Source organism: Balaenoptera borealis (assembly GCF_965194805.1).
Source record: "Balaenoptera borealis genome assembly, chromosome: 13".
NCBI classification, from domain to species: Eukaryota; Metazoa; Chordata; class Mammalia; order Artiodactyla; family Balaenopteridae; genus Balaenoptera; species Balaenoptera borealis.
Window position 1 is genome coordinate 74,521,731 of NC_138870.1, and position 25,577 is coordinate 74,547,307.

The 25,577-nt window shown below is 36.8% G+C and overlaps 2 protein-coding genes across 13 annotated transcripts in view; one reads left to right on the forward strand and one right to left on the reverse strand.

Moving 5' to 3' along the window:
* Window positions 1-1,421: 1,421 nt before the first annotated feature.
* On the forward strand, window positions 1,422-14,759 carry RLIG1 (RNA 5'-phosphate and 3'-OH ligase 1). 5 transcript variants are annotated; one of them, XM_082351844.1, is made up of 8 exons: window positions 1,484-1,711; window positions 4,771-4,888; window positions 7,503-7,598; window positions 8,379-8,495; window positions 10,105-10,302; window positions 11,360-11,529; window positions 12,570-12,701; window positions 12,818-12,935. In XM_082351844.1, exons 1-7 carry the CDS (start codon window positions 1,622-1,624, stop codon window positions 12,660-12,662), a joined length of 882 nt encoding a protein of 293 aa, XP_082207970.1. In that variant the 5' UTR covers window positions 1,484-1,621; the 3' UTR covers window positions 12,663-12,701; window positions 12,818-12,935. The 5 variants fall into 5 exon arrangements, with proteins under 5 accessions (XP_082207969.1, XP_082207972.1, XP_082207968.1 ...); XM_082351842.1 differs by lacking the exon at window positions 12,570-12,701 and having other exon boundaries at window positions 1,475-1,711; window positions 12,818-14,759; XM_082351843.1 differs by lacking the exons at window positions 4,771-4,888; window positions 12,570-12,701 and having other exon boundaries at window positions 1,422-1,711; window positions 12,818-14,759.
* Window positions 13,607-25,577, reverse strand: part of CEP290 (centrosomal protein 290) — a 94,485-nt gene continuing 82,514 nt past the window's right edge. For 6 of the 8 annotated variants that reach the window (XM_082351777.1, XM_082351778.1, XM_082351773.1 and 3 more), the window contains 8 exons: window positions 25,391-25,555; window positions 24,743-24,865; window positions 22,900-23,072; window positions 19,786-19,927; window positions 18,579-18,652; window positions 17,912-18,006; window positions 14,966-15,045; window positions 13,607-14,005 (listed from right to left, as the gene is read on the reverse strand). In XM_082351777.1, the coding sequence (XP_082207903.1) occupies window positions 13,772-14,005; window positions 14,966-15,045; window positions 17,912-18,006; window positions 18,579-18,652; window positions 19,786-19,927; window positions 22,900-23,072; window positions 24,743-24,865; window positions 25,391-25,555 (1,086 nt within the window). In that variant the 3' untranslated portion in view covers window positions 13,607-13,771. Of the gene's footprint in view, window positions 14,006-14,965; window positions 15,046-16,399; window positions 16,526-17,911; window positions 18,007-18,578; window positions 18,653-19,785; window positions 19,928-22,899; window positions 23,073-24,742; window positions 24,866-25,390; window positions 25,556-25,577 lie in introns of those variants that run through there. The other 2 variants (XM_082351779.1, XM_082351781.1) reach the window with 2 other exon arrangements.

Here is a 25,577-nt window from a genome sequence, read left to right on the forward strand (position 1 = left end):
CGTTGGACTCTCCTGTTTCTGCCAGAAGCTTTGCTCCAGGCACTGATGAAATCAAAGCACTAGAAATAAAGAGTGCTTCCTAAAAAATGGTTAGCTTTGTTGCTACTTTCAAACAGCAAGTGGAATGTTTTGGAAGATGATCTTTTCTCAGAAATGATAGAATGTTGGGACTAAAAGACTCTGTGGCAGTTTGGGAAATGACAGTTGAGAGTTGTGACGGTTATTTAATTGTTGTCTCCTTGAGACCAATGAAACAAGCTGCTTTTTAGGATTCCTCTGGAGGAACAAAGTCACGGTTTTTGACTACAAAATGCTAAGACGTTTCTGGTCCCAGGATCTCACATCAGGTGTTTTTGCCCCAAACCCCCTTATTTATTTATTTAATTTATTTTTCCTAAGAGAAAATCAAAGATAGCAGAAGAGAAAGTAAATACTTTTATACAGCAAATCTCTTCCATCCCTCCCCTCTGAATCCAGCAATCAAAAACCAGTGAATTTTTCGGAGGGTTATTTTATTCTTTGGGAATTCCCTTATACATAGATAACTCCAAGTGAGATATAGTCGTTTAATTTTCTGGGGGCTAAATCAGGAAACTGCTGGGCAGTCTGATACCTGCAGATAAGACAATTATAGGAATGAGACCTGGGCATTGTCCAGACATATAAAAGATGGCAGTAATCAAAACTCCCCTACTAGGGACTACTAGCTTCAATGAGATAGAAAGGCTACTATTACTAAATATTTAATATTTATTAATTTTTATTCAGTCATTGACTGTCATTACTTACCCTCCAAAGTTCTTTTGAGCAATAAGTCAAAGCGGTTTTTACCTCTGCAGTTGATTGACAAGTACTCAAGCCATTTGGACTCTGTTGGAGCTCATACTTAACTAAGGTAAGTGAGATTCCTATGAAAAATTGAGATTGAAAGCTGGTTGTTGGTATTCGTGTGGTTTTGGATTGGTCTAAGGCCACACTTTGCATTCACTCTGGAAAAGACACCAGAAACAATTTTGACCATATTATGCTGCACAATGAGGCGTAATACAAACGGTAATTTTTCTTTTTTGGGAGGGTCCTAGATGTTTTAATTGTAGCGTTTTCTAACATTTTTCCAGGGAAGTTACTTTTCATTTCGCCTTGAGATGTCTCCGGATATTTTTAAGCTTCTACAGTGCTTCTCCCAGGAACATATTAAAGGGAACAGGCAAATCGGTTTCATCAAAATGGTGTTAAATCGCCACCTAAAATGACTCATTACTTATCACTTGATAGCATTTAATTTTCATAAATATCATCGGCTACTAATACACACACACCAGAAACGGATCTTTGTGTTTTCAAGGTCATCACAACCCTGAGGGACGCTGGCGAGAGCACACACGGAGGTACCTTGGCTTCCGCACTACAACTCCCAGAAGGCTCCGCGGCCAGGAGGCCGCTTCCGGGCGTGCGTCCCGGCCCACCTCGGTGCCGGGGGACGCGGGAGCGCGGCCGCTGGTCCAGCGCGCGGAACGTGCGTGGCTTGAGTAACGCGGCTGACTGCTGTGGATGTTGTCCTGGCGCGGACCCGGCGCTGTTCGTAAGCGCGCTTTCCACTCGCACTGCCTGTGGACCCACCATGAGGCGCCTGGGCTCGGTGCAGCGGAAAATGCCGTGTGTGTTTGTGACGGAGGTGAAAGAGGAGCCTTCCACCAAAAGGGAGCATCAGGTACCGAGGAGCGCGGGGCCCGCGGGGCGGCCGCGGGTGGGCTGCTCCCCGCGGCGCGGGCTGCGTTTGAACCCGGACAGGGTTCCCAGGTGCGGTGGAGCCGCCCTGTAGACTGGGGGCGGGGGCGGTTTGCAGGTTTCGCTGGGGCGGTCTAGGGTACGGGTCTTCTACGCCCCGAGCTCCAGGTTCTTGTACCTTCTTAGTTGCAAGAGAGGGAATCTGCGGGATAATTTTTCTGATCTGGCGATTCAAACTTGCCATCGCATGGAAATTGAAAACCCGCATCTTAAATAATGTTCCTTTCTTCTTAGGTTACCATCTTTTGAGGAAAATCCTTTAAGTAGTCGCATAGTCACCGCAAAACAAGCTTTCCTACTTTTCACGAGTGTGGTGTCAAAGTGGAGATTTTAGAAGACTTGGTTCACCTGTTCAAACCTGGGAACCGATGACAGTGTTGACAACTAACCTAAATAGGTCACTAAAGATCAGACCTCGTGTATTGTTATCAGTAATTAACTACTTGATTCTAATTTTGGTGTTCCCATCTCAAGGTTTTCTATTCTCGCAGCAACGTGTTTTACGTATAGAAAGGTCCCTTAATAAATACTGGTGAATGATCCTGTATCAGGATAACTCTTTAATATATAGTAAAGTCCTTAATAGCAAAATCACCACTTATTGGTTGGGTGCTTCAACTCATCATACAAAATCAGCATGTGCATTTAACTCCACCTCCACTTCCCGTTAACTTCGTTCACACTGGCCTTCTTGTCTCCCAGGCTAAAAGACTTTTAAGGCCAAGACTGCTGTGTTATTTCTAGTCCCAGTTTTTAGGACCTGACACATGGCAGGCTACTGGATAAACCCTGGTGTCATTTCATGCCAGTTTTCCATTTACCTTGATGCTTTTTACCTTATAACATCTCACTGCCACCGCTATTATAGTTATTAATATTTTACGCCCTTATTGCACTAAATTGTTCTTTCTTGCCGCTGAGAATGATCATCATTATTCTTTCCTAGTCAAAACCCCGCAGTTACTACTAAATGTCTGTAGCAGTCGTTGTCAGACTTTTACTTTTTAAGCCCTAACAAACTTAATTCATACGAAACAATGTCATCCTGAATAGTGGTTCGCTCTAGCTGTGATTCTCAACTTTGTACGTTGCAGGTGGGAGGGGAGTAGTTTGTAAAAGCACCCTCCACCAGGAAAATAAGCCCCTTCTCTTGTTCCTTTGCAGTCAAGAATAGCTTATAGTGTTGTTTATAGCATAGCATTCAAATTCTTAACTGCAATTCAAGGATTCTCATTAATCAGGCCCAGTCTTAAAGTGACTGTTGGGCCCACAATGAGGTGCCTGAGCTCAGTGCAGTGAAAAATGCCATGTGTGTTTGTGACAGAGGTGCCTACTTAAAGTGACGTATCTGTTCTAGCAAAGTCTGTTTCATCCTGTGGACATACCAAGCACAATCCTGTCTCTATGCTCAGGCTACACACTCTGCCTGGATCACTTCCAGGATTTTAAAAATTTGGAATCAGAACTTCTCTATGAAATCTTTCATCAGCTTACTTATCCTAGCGATTTCCCCTACCAAGAAATTGTAGAGGACCACTCAATTGATACTAGCTATTACTTTTTATACATACATGCCTTCTGTTTCCAGTCAGAGTTTAAAGACTTAAGTGACAGAGAAGGAGAACTTTGCAAACCCCTTGGTATCTTATGCTGTCCTTTGGACATGTCAGTAGCATAGAGTGGTAGGTAATTCATTCTTATGGAAGGGATATTTGTACTCATCAAGAACTCCATAAAGTCATCTCCTCCCTAGAATCTTTGATAAATTTAAACACACACACACACACACACACACACACACACCAATTGGGCCAAACCTTGGTCCTACTGCCACAGGTTAAATTGATATCCTCTGATACCAATGTTGTAAGTTACTGATAAATCCCTAACCATTCAGTTTTATCTTAAAAATACTGAATCCCGAATTAGTACCCGAATGGGGCTAATTTCCTGTTTGCCAGACTCTGAAACAGTACTTCATTTATTAGTCTTAAGCCTATCACACCAGTATGTTTATATTGTACAGTGTTTTTTCACATTATGTAAGGTGAGTGTTACTTCAGATAATTTAGACTATAAAACAGTGGCAGAGTCTTTCTCATAAATGAAAATAAATTACAGATAAAAAGCTGGTAAGGATCCTAGAAACTGTCTTTTCCTCCATTCTTGATACTGTTTTGGCTTGTCTTCCTGACAGTAGAAAAACCGTAAGTTAAACATGCAAACAGTTTACTACTGATAAAGCTGAAAGGGTCCGCATTTGTTTTTCTCCTCAGCACTTATCATAGCTAACATTGTACTATACATTTTGTTGCTGTTGTCATCTCCCTCCTTAAAATGAACCTTCCACCAAAGGCAGGTCCTTTTTTGTTCATCTCTGTCCCAGTGCTGAGAACAATGCTTAACCCATAGGAGGCATTTAGCAAATAATTGTCAAGTAAATGACTGAACACACTTAACACCTGTGCTAGGGATGCAGCTCTGCATAGGACATGGTTCCTGGTGTCAAGCTTATTATGATGGATAAAGAAACGTGAATACAGTTGACCCATGAGCAATGCCAGGGGTTAGGGGCTTGGATCCTACAGCAGTGGAAAATCCGAGTATAACTTGTGGTTGGACCTCATATTCGAGTTTCCTCCATAACCAGGGTTCTGCATCCAGGATTCAACCAACCTTGAATGTGTAGTACTGCAGTATTTACTATTGAAAAAAAATCTGCATATAAGTGGTCCCTTGCAGTTCAAACCTGTGTTGTTCAAGTCGACTCTGATTACAAATCTGTGGGGAAAAACATGTATTGCTATGATAGCATAGAAGGGGAGTGGGTGATTTGTAAGAACTTCACAGGAGAAATATTTTGAAGGGTAAACTGGTGATCATCCCTTAGAACTAGTGAAATTAAGAACTTCCAGGTAAGAGTGTGTGCGAAGGCATAGAGGCTATTTATCTTAAACCAGTTTTCTCTTTCTCTTTTTTAAGCCATTTAAAGTTTTGGCAACTGAAACGATAAGTCACAAGGCATTAGATGCAGATATACACAGTGCAATTCCAACAGAAAAAGTGGATGGAACATGTTGTTATGTTACTACCTACAAAGGTAATATAAAACTGTACTACAAATATTACTTATTTTTCTTAGTCACTTAAACTATATATATCTGAAATGGGGCATTGCTCTTCATAAACCCTTGGAAACCTAAGTATAATAGGAAAATAATAAAATCACAGTTGGTATATTATACTTATTATATCATTGTATCTTTCTCTTGGGGGAAGAAGGAAAGATAACTAATATTTACTTAATACCCATTAAGGGCCAGACAGTATGATAAATGCTTTATATGTGTTATCTCTAATTTGCACAATAAGCCTCTCCATTTCACAGAAACGGAAACTGAAGCTCAGAGAACATAAATAATTTGTTCGAGACCATATAATTAATGAAGGCTCAACTGGTAATGGGGTTTATCTGACCCTAAAGCTTGTTCTCATTCCACTGATCCCAGTGCTGATGCCATTGTTTTTACTACTATTGGCAATGTCTCTAATTTATTTCATTTCAATGTACTTTAAACTCAAATAGAAATTGTCAACTATGTTAAGGGAAAAAAATGCATTGAAAAGAGAGAAATAATCTTTGTGATTTTTTTTCCGGATAGTGAAATTACCTCTCAATTCCAGCAAGAGAAATAGAACCGTTAAATGCATATTGGGCACATTCTTTATATCAGGAAATCTCTTCTGAAGTGCCTCTTTTTTCATGTTTAATTGTGATAAAATGCATATGACATAAGATTTACCATGTTAACCATTTTTAAGTGTACAGTTCAGTGGTGTGTGCAGTTCTCATCGTTGTGCTGCTGTCAACACAGCCATCTCCAGAACTCTTTCCATCTCGCAAAACTGAAACTTCATACCCATTAAACAACTCAGCATCCCCACCTTCCAGACACCATTCTACTTTGTCTCTAGGATTTTGACTACTCTAGGTAACTCATATAAGTGGAGTCTTAACAGTATTTGTCTTTTTGTGGCTGGCTTATTTCACTTAGCATATTGTCCTCAAGAGTCATCCATGTTGTAGTACATGTCAGAATTTCCTTCCTTTATAAAAGGATGAATAATATTTCATTGTATGTATATACCACAAGTTTGTATATACTACATAATTGTGTGTATATACCATTCATCCATCAGTGTGTACTTGGGATGCTTCCATCTATTGGCTCTTGGGAACAGTGGTGCTATGAACATGGTGTACAAATATCTGAGTCCCTGCTTTCAATTCTTTGGGGTATGTATCAAAAGATGGAATTGCTGGATCATATACTAATTCTTTTTAAAATTTTTTGAGGAACTGTCATACTGTTTTCTGTAGCAACTGCACTATTTACATTCCTAGCAGGACTTCAGAAGGGTTCCAGCTTCTCCATATCCTCACCAACACTTGTTTTTTTCTGTTTTTTTGATAGTAGCCATCTTAATGGGTGTGAGTGCAATGCATTCTTTTATGTTTACTTGTGAAAAGAACAAAAGGTCCGTTCAACAGAAATGACAATGTAGTTTTAATCTGGTTCTTCATATTATGTATTGGTATAGCTAATGAGTAATATACAGTGCCTAAACCAAACTTTAATCAATAATTTTTAAGATAAATCTCTGATTTATATATTTGAAGAAACTAAAAGATTTTTTTAGACTTATATTAAGAAATTTCAGTGTGCATCATATGTGTAATCATGTATAATGGTGGCAGTTAAACAAGATTGGATTGCTAAAGAAAACGTACAGAACCCAGAGTGACAGTGCTTGCAAATTCACAGTTTATTACAGGTAAAGGATAGGCAATGCAGCAAAGGCATTAAAAGGATGCGCATCACAACCAAAGACTCTCTCACAGCAAAGGGTCTGGTGAGACCAGGTGAAAGCTTCTATGGTCCCCTGCCCCGACTCCTCCCCCACCTTCCTGACAAATCCAGGCAGGACACACTTTCTTAAAGCAGGGACCACCACTGATATAGGCAGGGAACACCTCAGAAACCGGGAATCTGAAATGGAGTCTCAGCTGGGGATTTTTATATTTTGCTGGTCATGAAGGCATCTTTCTGCTAAGTAACCAGCCTCGACATCAGCCCTCTAGGAGTCTCACTGAGACCAGGTGCAACTCATTAGCCTCACTGTTGTCAATAAAGAATGCTGGCACCCGCCCTGAAACTTCTCAGATCCCTGACTGTAAAGCATTGTTATTAATCAGTGTTCCGTGCCTTGACCCCAGGGGTCAGAGCCATGCAAAACAGTTTAGCCTCACTCCACATTTTTGGGAATTAACCCTCATAGCACATAGTTCGGTTTCAGAGAAAGTGTGAATACAATTTTCTGGTTATGTTTCCATTTAGTATAGAGGTAGCTTTGGTTTCTCACAATTGCTAGTTTCTAATAAAATATGGCTGTGGAATGTCCTTATGAAGGAATCACATTTGCTTTTTATCTCATCCCCATCACTCTTTAACCAAAGACTTAAGTCTTATACATCAGGTACTGTTAGGTAGGACGTCTGTTATACTGCATATTTCCCTTTGTCTTCAGGGTTGTTTCTCTTAGAGGAGATGACTCCTACTGTTTATTGAAAAATTTTATACGGAAATGTCTTTCAAGATAAATTTTATTGTTTGCATCTTAAAACTTTTTTTTTCCTTTCATTATTTTTTTAGGTCAGCCGTACCTTTGGGCTCGGCTAGATAGAAAACCTAACAAACTAGCAGAGAAAAGGTTTAAAAATTTTCTACATTCAAAACAAAACTCAAAAGGTTAGTGGGTCCTTTTTTTTCTTTTTTTTTTTTAAAGCTTTTCATGATTTAAGTTGAAATTTTTGGCTTATTTCTTGCTATGGTGTTCTATATATTATATCCTTCTTTACAATTTAAGCACTTTGGGAAAAGAAAAAATTATAATTGAATATCTTTATATGTAAAAGCATATTCTTGAAAAATATTTCAAAATATTTTCCTAACACTTCTGTGACTCTTCATTGTAGCATGTCCATTTTATTAAAACATACAAATTATTGTGTGTGTATATATATATATATATACACACATATATATATATATAAAATGAGTGACACATTTTGGTTTTGTCTACCTAAGAGACAAATGGGTAATTTTATAAATCAGGCACAAATCTCAAAGGATTATTAATATTTTTAATTATTACAGTAGATGCCTCTAAATATTATATAAGTAGATATATACATTTATTGTTATATATCCACTCATTCATACACATAATCTTTATATATTTATATTCATAGTGCATTAAAAATTTACCATAAATCACACATGCTGGAACATTGGTTGCTTTAGTTAGACTGTTACTACTGTTACAGATAGTGGTGGGTTCAAAATTGAAAATTTAAAGTGTTAGTACCTTAACCCTGAGAAGTAGTCACATTGTGGTGGTAATGAATGGAGACTAATTATATGGTACCTGACATTATGGGGTTCATTAGCTGTTCCCACTTTGAATTTGTTCAGTGTTATATTTTTTTTTAAAGTATTGCCACACATAAGATTATTTAACTCTTTTAGAATTTTTTTGGAATGTTGAGGAGGACTTCAGACCTGTTCCAGAGTGCTGGATACCAGCGAAGGAAATAGAACAATTAAATGGGAATCCAATGCCTGATGAAAATGGACACATTCCTGGTATTATACATTCAATTGGAAATTACAGAACTTAATTTTAACATGGTACTTCATGGTATTTATCTGTATAGCAAGAATTTTCTAAGTCTAATTTAACGATACTAAAGATGTTTCATATCAAGAACGTCCTCTCAAGTTTAGAATCTTTTCTCAGGTGGACCGTTTACTACCTGTAGTCTGTGAAGATTAATAAAGCATTGAGTGTGGGAATAGCCTTGAAGTGTTGTTAGGATGATGGTATGTTCTAATCTGAAATGGGATATTAAGACTTTTACTTTTTAGACTGGGGATAACAATATGTATATATTTTTTGCAAAGATCCTAGAAGACTGTCTCAAAGGGAAGTGAAAATAGGTGTCTCACAGTAGTTTTTCTGGAGATGGGAAAATTTTGCAAAAGTGCGCTGAGTAGAAGGATAACTCCAGATTAAAAGAACCTGTAATGTGCAAAGTACTCTTTGATTCTAGTAATACAGAAGTGAGGAGGATCAGAACCTTTATCCTTGATGATCTTTTAGACAACAGGAAAAATCTACCAATAATAGTATGATTTAAGAACTAAAAGGAAATAATACACAGGGTACAGTTGGAGAAAAGAGGAAGAACTCCTAGTTCAACCTGTGGTGGTTAGAGGAGGCGTCTAAGGAGAGTGGACATTGAAACTGAAGCTTAAGAACCAGGAAGTTAGTTGGCAAGGGAAGGGAGAAGGTCAGCTTAGGCAAACTCCCACGAAGGGGAGAGATCATGGAGTCTTTGAGAAATTTTAAATAACACCTTACTGTGGCTGGAATGTTTAGAGTGTATGACACTTGAAGCTATAAAAGTAGAGGCTGGAGATGTGGAATGGGCTCAGATCTTAAAGGGGTTTATATTCCATCTGAAGAAGTTTGAAGTTTATCCTGAAGATGATTATTAAGGAGAGCTACAGCAGAACTAAATTTAAATTCTTGAAATAGAATTACAAGGGGTGGGGAATTAGAGATAGTAGATCAGCAAAGAGGTTATTACAGTAATCTGGGCGAATAATGAATGCCAAAGATGTGATGGTCATAATAGTGTTTATGCCCTAGTTTGTCTTTTTTTTTTTTTTTTTTTTGGTAAGGAATTCTCCACAACAAAGAAGCCTAATCTGGCATCAGTAGTAGTTAGGAAGGGAATAGCAGTAACAATCAATAAATTGTTCAATAAATACTGGAACAATACAGTAAATTGCGGAACACTTGCATCTGTCTATCGTCACTGAAACTGGAGAGAAGGTAGAGAGAAAACTTAATTTAAAAAGAAGTTTTAGTGCTGTGTCTTAGAATGGTGCTCAATTCTTATTGAAAATGTGAATTTTCTATTAAAAGAATGCTGGGTGCTCTGAAGTGAATAATCAAACGGGTTAATTCCTCAGCAGAATCAAGAATGAGACCTTATGATTAAAAAAAAAGATTATAATTTACAAAGTAGTAAAACTGCTAACATTTCCACTGATGTTAAAAGTGATACCTGTGTGTGATAGAACATCCAGAAAATACAGAAAATTTGCAACAAAAATTAAAGTTACTTTAGGTCTTAATCCAAAGAAAAACAGTGCAATAAAAAACACTTCCTTCTTTAAATGATAGGTTGGGTACCAGTGGAGAAAAACAACAAACAGTATTGCTGGCATTCCTCTGTAGTAAATTATGAATTTGAAATCGCCCTGGTACTGAGGCATCATTCTGATGATCCTGGTCTTTTGGAAATTAGTGCAGTGCCACTCTCAGATCTCTTAGAACAAACACTGGAGCTTATAGGAACCAATATTAATGGAAACCCATATGGTGAGTAAATCCTTTTTCTTGTTTAGTTACAGTAGTCATTTTTAAAGAAAACTTCCTAGGTTCAACTGAAAAAAAATACACACTAAAGAAATGACTAATAAACTTGGGTTATTTGTTTTGGTTTTTAGATTCCATATATAAGTGAAATCATACAGTATTTGTCTTTTTCTTCTTTCATTTAGCATAATATCCTTTAGGTCTATCCATGTTGTCGCAATTGGCAGGATTTCATTATTTATGGCTGAGTAATATTCCATTTTCTGTGTATGTGTGTGTGTGTGTGTGTACACACACACCATATCTTTATCCATTCATCTGTTGATGGGCACTTAGGTTGCTTTTCATGGCTAGGTAATTAGTTTAGCATTAATTAACAGCTAGGAGTAAAGTAAATAAAATAATTAGCAATGAATAGCATATCAAGCATTCGAATATATACCATGATGGTTTGAGTACAAGTCCTGAGGGCACTATGGAGTATTGTTAAGGGATGAACACAGACCCAAGGTCATTAAAGCTGGAATAGCAAAATCCTATATAGAGATCAGAAGTAGACTGATTGGCAGGTGAAAAGAATCTAAGACAGTAATTATACAAGTTATCAGATACAGCGTGGCTGTTTGGTAAATACTGAATGATAGTTGAATGTGGCTAATGGTGTACATACAGCAGCAGTTGGTGGACTTTCCTATAAAAGCTAGATAGTAAATATTTAGGCTTTCTGGGCCATATCTCTGAAACAGGCCATAGAGAGTACTTAAATGAATGGGTTGGCTGTGTTCCATTGAAACAATTTACAAAAACAGGCGCCTGGCTGGGTTTGGTTGAAGGTCATAGTTTGCCAATTCCTGGTATAGAGCACACGAAGGTGGAATTTAGATTTAATGGCATAAGGTGCCGACTTTCGAGTGAGGGCACTTGTCTCTCTTCAAGGAATCAAACTTTTTGGTAAATTTATTCCTCAGTGTTTTAGAGGCTTTTTTTAATTTGGAGGGAGAAATTTCCTCATGCTTTTTGAAACTTCTGTGTGGCTAATGGCAGAGTTTTACAATTTTAGGGTTAGGAAGCAAGAAGCATCCATTACATCTTCTTATACCACATGGAGCATTTCAAATAAGAAATCTACCTACTTTGAAGCACAATGATCTGTTGTCCTGGTTTGAAGGTTGCAGAGAGGGTAAAATTGAAGGAATAGTGTGGCACTGCAGTGATGGCTGTTTAATCAAGGTAATGGCAGAAAATAATTTGTGGGATTATGTCATTTTGTCTTCTTAAAGTAGAAGTGGCACTAAAATGCTCTACAAATTGCAGTAATCCTGATATGTAGTAATTTAATTTCTTCATCTCACATGCCACCATCTTTATGTGATAAAGTTGTGTTTCCCAGTATGTATTTACCCTGTGGGGCGTTGGTTCTTCTAGAAGCGCTTCAGAATTAGAGTGATGAAAATGTCCGGAAATCCCTGCGTACTATGTACTGCCTTCTTGGAAATTCATGTTGACCAGTAGTGTTCTCTGAGACATCTGTACTAATAACTTAGTTTAACGCAGCATTTCTCAAAGGTACCTGATTATAGAATTTGTTGAGTTAAAAGAGTGCCAAGGTGACAGTTAATATATACAGAATGAATTCTTTTACACTTTGCGCCCTTTCTGTCTCCTGGACTTGTCTGTTTGATTTCACATAGGTTCTCAAATGTTCAAAACTGGACCCTAGTCCAGTTTGGACCAACCCCAACTCCAAACAATTCACTGAAGCCAAAAACTTAGACATCATTTTTAACCCCTCTCTCCATCACTTCGTACATCCAATTATCAGTTCTAAAAGATTCTCATCTATTGCATCTGTGTACTTCTTACCAATTGGCTGTTGATTTTAATTTAAAACAAGATTCATGCTTGAATTATTTTATCACCCTCCTCAGCGTTATCTTTCAGTCTTATCCCTGTCCTGTCCATGCTTCACAAATGAATGAGAATACTACGTCCCTGCTTAAAAGTGTTCAGTGACATTAAGATTTTTCACGATCTGGCCCCTGCTAAAATTTCCAGAACTCTTTACCCCCATCTCCCAAACACCCACACTGTATATGTTCTTAACCAAACGCAACCAGAGCAAAAACACGATTCTATCACATGATATTTCTTTTGGTTAGAATGCCTTCCGCCCACATTTTTCAATTGGCTAACTTCTGCACTCAGCAACAGACTCTATTATTCATTACATTTTTATGGAGCCCCTGATTATGTTCCTGGCATGTTTCCAGGTGCTGGAAATAGAGTCAACAAAACAATGTCTCTGCCTTCATGAAGCTTACATTCTAATGGGGAAGATAGACAATAAGCAAGTTAATATGTAATATGTCAGGAGGAGAAGAGCTATGAAAAAAAAAAAAAGGGTAAGATGACATGGAGCCTTAAATAGTGCCTGGGAGATAGTAGGCACTCAAAAGATTTGTAAGTGAATGAAGATAATACAGGCTAAAAGCTAATACCCTTTTTTTTTTCTTTTCAGGTCCATCGCCATCATCTTGGTTTATGCTGGCCAATCCCAGATACTTATATGAATTCAAAACCAGTTATTATCAACATGAATCTGAACAATTATGTGTATGCCTTTGATGCTAAGTGTTTATTTAATCACTTTTCAAAAATAGATAATCAGAAATTTGGTAGGCTCAAAGATATAATACTCAATGTATAAACTGGAAATGCAATTAAAAACCAGCTTCTTTGTTACTATATTTCAATATTGAATACTCTGCCACGTTTAGAAGGTAAAAATATCTCAGAGTTTCTATTTATTGTTCAGCGTCTAATATAGCAACATGTCTTCTAGCATTTGAAGAAATGAATTTCCCACCTGCAAATATCTATTCAAAATTTTATTGAGAAACAGCAAGTGAGTTTTAACCTCTGGAATTTAAAATATAATAATAAGCTGCCCAGCTTGTACAAAGGTTGGATTCAGTCCATTATACATGGGTGGTAGCATAAAAGACAAACCAACAATTCTGGACCATTTACTTTAAAAATTAAATAGTTTTTAAGCTGAATTTAATATTGTTAGACATTTAAGAAAACTTACGGCTCAACTTCATAATGTATTTTTATCTATATATATATACACACACACACACACACATATATAATTTGAGAATATGTAAGTATATATAAAACCCCAGTTTTAAATGTTTAAGAAACTTAAAACATTATGAATGTATAGGAATTCACCATAGCTCATTGCCTATTTGACAGATATAACTTATCCTAAAAGTCTTCAAAAATACACTTTTCTAATATGTTGAAATTTTCATATAATTTTATTTACTAAAAATTCCAGTTTAGGTAAAGGTACAAGGTATTGGGAAGGAAATCATGTAGGTCAGAGACTTGCCTGATTTCCAGATGGAATTTTAACTTATAAAGTTAATAAACAGTTAAATAAAACTATAGTTAGAGGTGGCCCTTAGTATATAGGGAAATTAACAGGATTTTCCTCCTCTTCATCTTCAAACTGTTCAGAAGCAGCAACAGGACTAGTTAATTCAACTCCAAATTGTTCAGAGAGCTTTTTTAACTTCTCTTCTAAGAGAATATTTTTTTTCACTTCTTCTTTGTAATTATACTTCAGATCTTCGATTTCTTCAAAAAACGAAGGATCAAAATTTTCCAGTTCTTTTTTCAGCTTTTTTATTTCCTCCTAATAAGAACATATTATCTTTAAAAGGTATATATAGGAAAAAATACATTCTTTCTTTAGGTGTGAACTAAAGAGATTTAATTACAAACATGAAAGCCAAAGTAACCTGAATAGTCAAATATACGGCAGAAGTATTTTCTTAAGATTTTATTAATAAGGTTTCATTGTACAGTGTAAGTAACTAACTTGTTAACTGTCAAATTATTTGTTCTCTAAGTAAGTTATGCCCTGGTCTTGGACTAAAATTTATCAGCTCTTAAATCAGAGGGGATTTAATCTTTCTCCAAAATAATATTAAGATACTCTCAGTGAGGCAATCAAAAAACTTGGCTATTCACAACATGGAAGTTATTTTGGTTAAGATTCTTTGGTTAGGCTTTACTTGTATTTTCTTTACAAATATCTAATTTTCAATGAATAATCGTCACTTGCTTTAAATATATTTATGATCAGGTAAACTGTTGGGCTTCTGCCTGGCTAAAAGTTAGGCATCTGGTAAAGAAACAATTTGAGCTTTAATGACCATGTAGAATAGCCAGTGATCACTAGTGAATTTTCATATTTATGCTCTTTTGTTCTGTTTACAGATTCTTAAAGAGATAAAGCATATCAAATATCTTTCTTTAAGGGAACTATTCCTGAAAAGAATTTCAAAAGGAAATAAAAGACACTGTTCCCAATGTGACCCAAAACTTAGGAAAATATTACAATAATGAGCTATATTTGTGACAATTAAAAATAATTTACTCTTTAATCCTATTTGTCTCAATTTTTTGATAGTTCTGTTTTAATAAATATTTTTTAATACAGTCAGATGAATATAATCAACTTTGTAATATCAAGGTTAAATGTAAGTATAAAATGTGATCCCAGGAATATTTAGGATACATACTTAAAACTCGGTGATCATAAAAACAGTTTTCAACAGCTGTTTTCACAAAACATTTATAAAATAGTTACCTTCAAATGCTGCTTTTCTAGATCTGAGGTTTTGAGCTGTGTCTCTAGATCTTTGACCTTTTCCTTTAGTTGATCAGGATCTGCCTCCAAAAAAGTGAAAATTAGACTAAGCTTTTCCCACTCTGAATAAGTTCAAGATAAAGGATTTATTTTAGAGGATAAGGAGGAAACTTATGAAACTAGAGCCTGGAAAATTGTCTTTTATGGTTGAAACACTTCTCAGGCTGTGAATTCTGTATGCTACCTCTGTATCGGGTATTATAATTCCATTAGCAGACAAAGAGAAGAGGCATATGTTAGGTGTTAGAAGTATCGATCCAGGTTCATTCTTTACATGGAAGAAACCATTATTTTCAGAGAAAAATTCTAGAACCAAGAAAATTTGTTAGGTGCTACTAGTACAACATTAGAATAAGTAGACTGTTAGGGAAGGGGCTACAACCGTAAGGTGGCCAAATGCTCCTGTTACCCAACAGCTTTGACTATTCCATGTACTTCAGTGCGTATTTACTGTAATTATTGGATTGGCCAAAAAGTTCATTTGGGTTTTTCCATAAGATGTTATAGAAAAACCTGAATGAACTTTTTGGCCAACCCGATACTATGTGAAAAATGTTCTGGGCAGGATGCATAACACAAAGATGAACAAGTCCTAATATTTTGGTAGGAAAACATAAAAAGCACAAGGGCTTTAGTTTATTGATTTCTCCCAGAGTTAACATATCTCTAATTTTATAATGAGAATCAATGGGCAATAGGATTTTTGCTTTAATTGCCATCTTTGCTAGAAACATACTTTCTTTAAACTGCATATAATGTGCCATGTGGTCATATTTTACAGCCACTGAGGGGTAAAATTTTTAAAATAATGCTGAATTTTGAGAAAATAATGGTCAGCAAATACATTTTCATGGATGGGACAGGAAGCATATTCTATTAAGGTGACCTTGGAATGGTCCTCCAATTACTGTAAGGTGGAGACAAATATTTTCCTCATACTTTTCAAAGCTTCCCTCACCACTGCAGAAAGTACTAATGATTTTTACAGAGTTGATTCTTGATCACTGGAATGCTATATTGAGTTGTCTTAATCAGTGGGATGCTATATATTACACAGATTGGTAATTAAATTATGCAGTAAAAGTGATTATTATGTATAGCACTTTCCAAAAGTTAGCTTAATGATCACGTATACTTAAATAGTGCTTTAAAATTTCCAAAACAGTTTTGGTTGGATTTTGAGCCTTAACAATCTTTGATCCTCATTTTTAAATAGGAGATGAGGAAATGAGGGTTCAGAAGTTCCCTCTCAGGAAACTGAGGTTTAGAAAGAGAACTTGCCTAACATCAACAGCATTAACCGCTCTTTGGTGCTGTGTCTGGTTTAGTACACCAAGCTGGCTGCTGGAAGAGATGTTGTCAAGAGAGGTTTACCTATGTACTTCTAGTCACCAAGAGAGGAGGCAGTCTAGTGGTCAATAGCAGGGAATGGCAAGGAGCTTTGGAGTTTCACAGATTTAGGCTTCATCCTGCCTCTGCCCCTTCCTAGCTGCTTTGAATCTGTTTAACACAGGTAGAATGGAGACAGAGGTACTCAAAATTCAGGGCTATAAGAATTAAATTATAAAACGCTTGTAAAGCATTTAGCACAGTGTCTGGTACGACTCATACATGACAGCTTTAATACAAAGTAGCAACAAGACTACTTGGTAGGATATTGAAAAGCTATGTGAAATAGTCAAAAACTGTTCAGCTATAAATTAGTATAACCCTTTGGAACAGAATTTGGCATTTTCATAAAAGCTATCAAATACAATATGCATACAAACAATCGATTCTTATTATTCGCAGTAGTTATGTTCTATAAAGTCAACATGAACAATGAATTAGTGAATACTGAACCACTGCTCTTAGGGAAAATAAACCTACATACACATACATCTCACATCGATTTCATAATCTTAAATCCTGGAAACAACTCATCTTGGTAGGTTCTGTTTTCTTTGTTTTACAAGAGAGAACAAGGTTCAGAAGTATCAAGTGACTCCTGAGGCTGCCCCAATAACAGGCATCAGAGCTGAAATTTAAACCCAGTCCGGCTGGTCCCGGAACCAGAGGTTCCTGCCCTGTGCAGCAGTGCCCCCTGTTGTCTCCTCCTCTGGTCATCCTTGTATGAGAGCTGAAACAATTCAGAGCATCACCTTGCTGAATCTCATCTGGGAAAGTGTGGATCATAGAACTTAAATTTTTCACTGCTCTGTGTGTATGTCTGCAAAAGTACCACACAGTACTGATTTGGGGTTACAAGTAAATTTTACTGAGTAGGTGAATATGCAAATACAGAAACTGCAAATAATGAGGATCAACTATTCACTTATGTGTGTCCACGCATATACATATACATTACATACATATGTGTATATGTGCATACCTATGCACACAGGAACAGCGGAATGATTAGTAATCACTTCGGAATGCAAATAGAAGAGGGTAGAAGGATAGACTTTTTTACTTTGTAAAAGGAAAAAAAGGATATAGGCAATGTTTACTTATACACATGTAGTTTTTAAATTAATAACAAGATGAAAGTAACATTTAGAAGAAAATGTTCAAAGGGCTTAAAAGGGCCTATACTGAGAAACTGGAAGCAACAGACCTAATATTTATTACTTAGCATTGTATCATGGTTAAATCCATAACATCCAGATGGAATACAAGGAGAAAGACACTTGAATACTTGCTACTCAATATTACAGCCAACTCAAAGGGCTCAATGGGAATATTGTTTCATGGAAGACAGAGACAGCTTTAAAAACTTAAATCAAGGATTTGATTTTATAAAAGGAAGACAGTTATCAGAAATCTGTGAACAAACAAGAAAGGCAAACCCTAATTCAAAAACTTGGGTTATCTAACATGCTATGAGTGTGTTAAAAAATATACTACCGGGTATGGTGCTTTCAGGTCCATTCCGGTCTTTGTTAACTTCTATCTGATGGATTAATTCTTCTTTTTCTTTTTCCAGCTGACTATTAGCTAATCTAGAACACAATGATAATGTGTTAGAAAAAGACAGACAGACACTGCTCCACAAAATACATGAGCATTTCTTTAATTGTGTGATGTACAGTGCTTAGAACTTGCTGATATTTATAAAGGTAAACATTTGTCCATTTACTCTTCCTGCTGCAATGCTACCATTCTCAGAGATCAGAGAATCAAAATCCTTCATGTTCTTAAAATCTGATCTGATGTCAATTTCAAGAGTAGTTTTTCTCTTGCAGGGAGGAGCCTCACAAAAGTATGCTACACAGAGCCTTGGAAGGTTTTTTTCCCTCATTTCTATTAACATTTGCCTTTGGAAGCTAAGGTTTAATATATTCTATGCTATTAAGAAAGTTTAAATTACAAACTTGACACCTACATTAAGATCTGGTTTACCCTTTTTTTTAGCATCCATTACATAAAAGAGTGATTGGCATTAGAAGGATGAAATGAGGCTGAAAAACCTATTAGGCAGCAAGGTTGAAAAATCTTAACTTTCTAGATATAGCAAACGTGGTTATATTAAAAAATAATTTTTAAAAAGTAGTCATATGAACAAATAATATACCTAAGAACTTGAAGCTCCCATTGAAGGCCTTGCTCTGTTTCATCACCTTCAGGAACATGTTTGAGAATCTCAATCTTTGGGCACAATGAAAAGTTAGAAGACAAAGTTTGACATGGAAATATGAGGTTTTATAAAGATACTTTCAATGAAGCATAATTTTAAAAGTTGAGTTTTCAAAAGTTCACATCGCACAGCTATGGTCATCTATCCACTATTCATTCAACAATTATTTACTGAGGAACTACTGCATGCCAGGCATTGTCCTAGGCACACTGGATACAGCAGTGAAAAAAATAAGCAAAATCCCTTCCTGCATGATCCTGTGGTCCTTACATTTTTAGTGGGGGAAGACAAACAGTGAGCATGTGATGTGACTGGATAACACTTCAAGATGGTGGGAAGGGCTATTAAGAAAAATAACCTAGGGTAAGAGGACAGAGTGATGGAAAGTAGTATAGGTTTGGGAGGGTCTGAGGAGCTTGCATTTAAGCAGAGACATGAAGTGCAGGAGTGAGCTATGAGAATATTTGGGTAAACAGTATTCTAATCAAGGGAAACAAAAGCAAGGCCCAGAAGCTTGAATGAGTTTGGTTTGTCCCAAGGATTGAAAGAATGTCAGCATGGCTAGAGCACTATGAGTGCTGGAGAAAGTAAAGGTGAGGCTAGAGAGGAAACCAGATGCCATACCATGTAGGTCTTTACAGGCCATGAAAAGAACTTAGGATTTTGTTCTGGGGTAATGGGAACCACTGGAAGATTCTAAGGTGGGACTGCTATGATTTGCTTTATACCTTTAAAAGGATTACTTGGCAACTATGTGGAAAATAGGTCAGGGATAGGGAGAAGGTGAAACAAGGCAAGAGCAGAAGCAGGGAGACCAGTTAGGAAATTACTGCTATTCAGGTGTGAGAGAATAGCTTAGACTAGACTGGCAGTGTTGGAGGTGCTGAGACATCATCAGATTTGGGATATGAAATAGAGCTGACAGGATTTAATGAAAAAGACACAGGGTATGAGTGAAAAGAAAGGAGTCTATGATCCAAGGTTTTTGACTTAAATAGGTGAATGGTGGGGCCATTCACTTAGATGGTCCTTGTAGGAGAGGAATTAGTCCAGAGTTCATTTTTACCTACATAAGACAATGCCAAGGGGTGGTTTGAAATATGATGCATTATTTTATCACATAAAGAAAAATGACATTACTTGCCTGTTGCTCAAGGTCTTCCGTGTATTTCTTAACTTTTTGTTCCCTCTCTGTTGCTTGTCTTACAAGCTGTTTAAGATCAGTAAGGCTTTTAGTTTTTTTGGCAATATCAGTCTCCAATTCTTTCAACTTGGTTTCATACATTCTAAAAGTATAAAGGAAAAAAAATGGTGTAGACGTGGAAAATAATTTCTCTCATTGATTTAAAAGCCAGTTCAAGTTACTGCACTAAAAATAAAGAACATCTTATTACACTGTTTCTTCTAGTCAAATCTTTTCCTACATATTTACTTAGCATTAGGTGACAGCAAGGGATAAGTACCCCTAACTAACAGACAGGCCAATTAAATAGAGGATTTAGATGTTTCCCAAAGTTATAACAAGGATGGAGCCTGAATTTTACCACTGTCAAAGATTAAAATCAATACCTTTTTCAATCACAAAACAAAGAAATAGAAATTAAATTCATAAGAATATCAAATTCTGTATTATTGAATATTCTTAGGAAAATACTTAGAGATAAACTAAAGCATTTAATACATACACACGCGCGCACACACACACACACACACGTAGGAGGTATCCAGGTAGAGCAAAACCAAGACACTGCTGGGAGAGGGAAAAGAATGTGTAAAAGCAGGGGTAAGAAAAATGGCATAAGATGCGGGAGGGATGAAGCTTGTAAAAATCTAAATAGATATGTAAATTTTCAAGAAATTATCAATAGTTCAAAAAAAAAATCCAGACTCCAAAAGAAACTTCTAAAACACTGAGCCAAAATGGTTTTACAAACCCATCATACTACCTTAAAGGAGACAATGCTTATAACATTCAAATTTTTCCAGAGAAAAGAAAAGAAGGAACACTTTGGCAACAAAATCAGGTAAGGACAGGATAAGGAAGGAAAATCATTATCTCAGTATTACAACAAAATAATATAATTATTATCAAAGAGCCTGTGATAAACCTTAGGAACCTAGATTAGAAGGCAACGCTCTTAACCTGACAAAAGCTATCAAAGTGGTGAAATAGCTGAAGCTCACTCCGTCATTCAATTCCCAGCTCTAAATGCCACCCAGTCAGAGAGGCCTTCTCTGACCACCCTATCTAAAACAGCTCCTGCATCACCCCGGCCTGTCTCAGCAGTCAGTACTATAAAGCTGGATGTGGAATAGATGTTATTAGTTTGTTGAGTAAATAACAGAGCAACTATAAAGATTTCAGCATGAGCATAATGGTTAATGGGTACCAAAAGATTATCTCCAAACCACTTTACCGAACTGGGTGTCTAATCCCATCTGCAGACTTTAGTAATTTTTTTGGTGGATTTAGGGAGGCTTGAGGCCAAAGATCAGAATTAGCCTTCTGTCAAGTGCATTCTACTAGGACTTAGTTTTTTTTAAATGTGCTTACTGAAGGCCTACTCTATGCTCAGTTACCTGTACAGTTCTCAGACGAAAAACACATAACTGATCTAAAGGGCAAAGTCATCTTCAGTTATGGTTAAATCTCATCACCCCTTCAAATATTTATAAACTTTATAAACCCTTTTCACATTAATAATCTTTTCTGCAGCCTCACAGAGCCCTTTTTTAGAAAAGAAGAGGACAGGGATTATCATTTCCACAGCTTTAAAAAAACTTAAACTCACAGAATAACTATAATTTACTTAAGGGCATAGTGAGAAATAGGTATTTCTAAGCCCTGGAAGCTACCTGGCTCTCTGAAGGAACCTAGTCAAAGCAGGCCTTTTAGAAATACATCTAACATAAAGCAGAGTCTGGCATGCAGCAGGTACTGAGTAAATACCTGCTGGATAAATACATCTCGAAGCAACTCAAAATTCTTTGAGTCCATGTGTGATTGTAGAAGGAAATAAAGGACCAACCAAGAAATCAACTGATAGGGTTGCTGGTTGAGAGCCTCTGCTGGAGTCCAAGCAGGCAAAAGAAGACCCCTTCTCCCCTTTATACTATCACACATATTATTTCATCTAGCCCTCACACTAGCCCTCTGACAGAATTAAGAAACAGTTACGGGGGAAGAGTAGATTCTGAGTACTCTCAGTATGATGTTAGGACAGGAACCAAGGACCCTTCTCCAAGACTGCCTGGCCACCTGGGCCTTCTTATCTACCTGCAAAACCTTTCTCTTTTCTCCTTAGACTTGTCTGACAGGGGCAAGTGAGTGCAACAGGCCCACTAGGGGGCGTGCTGTAGCCTCACAGGGCTAAGATTCCCATCCCAGCTGCAGTGATGGTGACTGCCAATCCACATCAAGTCCATTCTAAACAGCAGGTAGATATCCAAGGGGATACTGAGATGCACAGACAGAAGGAACTCTAGGGATATGGTAAAATAAAGATGCGTTTGCCTTCTGAAATGGGGCCAGTAGATGTCAAGAACACCACTTCATACAGGATGACTTTATTGGGGAAGGACGTGGGCAGGATCTCACTGGTCTCTGGCTTCTACATATACTCCTTAAAGCAGCTGCTTAACGTTGGAAGTGAGAATGACACCAAAGCCTTTTACTGACTTACCAGAGTTATGATGAACCACCTCTGGTGATAGTGACAATGAACATATGAATGTTTACTAGTGAATTCCTATCACCTCTTTCATAGCCACAAAATTGATTTGACAGGCAGGAATTGCACATACTTGCAGAAAAGGCTCAAGGGATGGGAGAAAATCAAGTGCCAGAAAGCAGAGGCCAGTAAGACACTAAAACTGTTTGCTGAATTCATCTGTTGAGGCTATTTGAAGAGCAAGATGCCCAGAACATAACTCCAAAATTGCAGTTGTAGCTGGAGAAAAGCAGCACCGAGGACAAGCTGGGCACCATCAGTCCAGGCTCATGGCTGACAGCAGCTTCGTGATGCCCACCCAGCTCCAACACCCTTAGCCCAGCCCCAACTCTCCTCTGTCCCATGCCGACACCCCAATTAGTTAAATATTTTAAGGAAGAAAAAGTGAGGATCATGTTAAAACAAACAACCAAGCAGTTCTTCACGAAAGAACTAAGTGAATCAGGATACTGTCACATTCTTTAAAAACAATAATGGCAGAATTAGAGCTCATTAAACTGTGCAAATTTTAAACTGTTTGTTCCTACCTTGTAACAACAATTGATTTCCATCTCTTGCTGTCAGCCCCTTCAAGCTGTGGACCTCTACTTTCTGCCAACTGTAATCTCTTACCAGTCTCTTCTAGTTGAACTGTCATCTTCTCATTTAATATCTCCAAATTATTCTTAGCTATCCGTAATTTTTCTGCCGCTTCAGTTTCCTATCATTAAAAGCTAATTAGTATATTATGCCAAAATGTAATACTGTTCTCATGGATATAGTATATTCAAAATTATCAATCACTACGAACGAGAAAGAAAATAACCTGGACTTCTAAATGCCGATTAACATTCCAATAAAAATCCAATGTTTCTTTTACTCTAAAACAGCAATATGGTCATAATAATTAGAACAGATCATGTAAATGAGGTTAGAAAAATACATTTACAATATTTTACTCTAGTGGTTACTTTAAATTTGTCATATTTGTTTGTAATAGTTAGAGAAAATGGGATAGTTTATGTCTTCAGATTTTTAAAAGATGTTTTGACTTTTTAATACCTGAGAGACATAACTATAAGTATAAACTATGTGTAAGTACCACAGATTATTTCCACTATTAAACATCCACATTCACAGCACAGTATCACTCTGGCCTCACAATACATTCATATACTACTGTAACTAGTTTAAAAATATTAATTGCAATTTATTCACTGGATCATCCATATAAATAACAACACTTATTTGTCTGGGGCAAGGAATATATTTTGCCACTTAAATAGAAAGGAATCTTACTGTTTAACAAAATAGTTTCATATACAATTTATGGTACATCAAGCATTATTCTAAGACATGTGCATAAATATTAACTCATTTAAACCCTGTAGCAGCTCTGTGAAATAGATATACTCAATATTCCCAGTTTTATAGATGAGGAAATTGAGAGAAGGAGAGGGAATAGTAGATTCCCCTAGTTTCCACAGTTAAGAAGTAATAAAGCGGGCTTCCCTGGTGGCGCAGTGGTTAAGAATCCGCCTGCCAACGCAGGGGACACGGGTTCAAGCCCTGGTCCGGGAAGATCCCACATGCCGCAGAGCAACTAAGCCTGTGAGCCACAACTACTGAGCCTGCACTCTAGAGCCCACGGGCCACAACTACTGAGCCCACGCGCCACATCTACTGAAGCGCACGCGCTCTAGAGCCTGTGCTCTGCCACAAGAGAAGTCACCGCAATGAGAAGCCCGCGCACAACGAAGAGTAGCCCCCGCTCGCTGCAACTAGAGAAAGCCCGCACACAGCAACAAAGACTGAACACAGCCAAAAATAATAAATAAGTAAAAATAAATAAATTTATTTTTAAAAAAAAAGTAATAAAGCTAGGATTTGAATCCTGGCTATGTGGCTTCTACATTATACTGCCTCTGAATTTATTAATTTTTTATTTTCAATGTTCCTCATAGTGAAAGGATGGTGGGCATAAAAACACAATTCCTGGATGAATTGGGAGATTGGGATTGACATATATACACTAATATGTATAAAAAAGATAACTAATGAGAACCTGCTGTATAGCACAGGGAACTCTACTCAATGCTCTGTGGTGACCTAAATGGGAAGGAAATCCAAAAAAGAGGGGATATATGTACACATATAGCTGCTTCACTTCGCTGTACAGCAGAAATTAACACGACATTGTAAAGCAACTATACCCCAATTAAAAAATAAATAAATAAAAATAAAACAAAACAAAACAAAAAACAACACAATTCCTAAATCTCTTAATACCTACTCTGAGTAGGTACTCTCATCAACTTTTTCATTCCGTTTTCCCAAAATGTAGCAGTTAATTAACATAAAAATAAGTATAGTCAATAATGAAAGCCATACTTTTTTAAGTTCTTTACGAAGCCTTTCATTTTCAGCAACAATTTTCTCTGTGCCTTTGGTCTTGGATTCATAGTGCATGCTCAGCTGACGTCCAAGATGAACTTTGAGTTTTTCTAATTCAGCCTAGTAATTAAAAAACTCTACATTATCAAAACAAGGAAATAAACGATGATCTTGTAAACTCATAAAACTTAGTTTAACGTGGTTTTAGAGGCCATATTTGATATAATTAGAATTAAATTCTTCCCTTTAATACTGGTCATCTAGAGCAGAGGTTCCCAATCTTGGCTTAGAATGAGCTGATGACTTTAAAAAAAAATCACAATCCCGATGGTAGGACCAATCCCAAAATAATCTGATCAATCTCAAGATTGGGGGCTTAGGCAGCTGTATTTTTGAGAATAGATACAGTTAATTATTTTATGCTGCCAGAGTGAGAAGCAATGGCCTGGAAATAATAAGATGACCAAGTGGTGCTACTCTAACTACTCTTAGCCTTGTCTCCAACATTTTTTTTTCTGTATGTGTAAAATATCTACTGCATCCATTAAAGCTACTTTATACACTATATTTTAAATTGTCCTTAAAAATTAATAAAAATTGTATCAGTAAAACATTCTGTACAAATGACCACATTAAAAATATTACCTTCAATTTTTCGTTTTCCATTTCAATATTAGCCATTTTTTCACTGGTTAATATTCCTGATGCTTTTTTCAGCTGTTCATTTTCCCTTTGGACTTTTTCAACTACTTTTTTCATTAAACCAATGGTTTTTTCTAGTTCTGGGATTGTCTTTCCACTTCTACCAGACTAGGAAAAAATGTTAACTTTT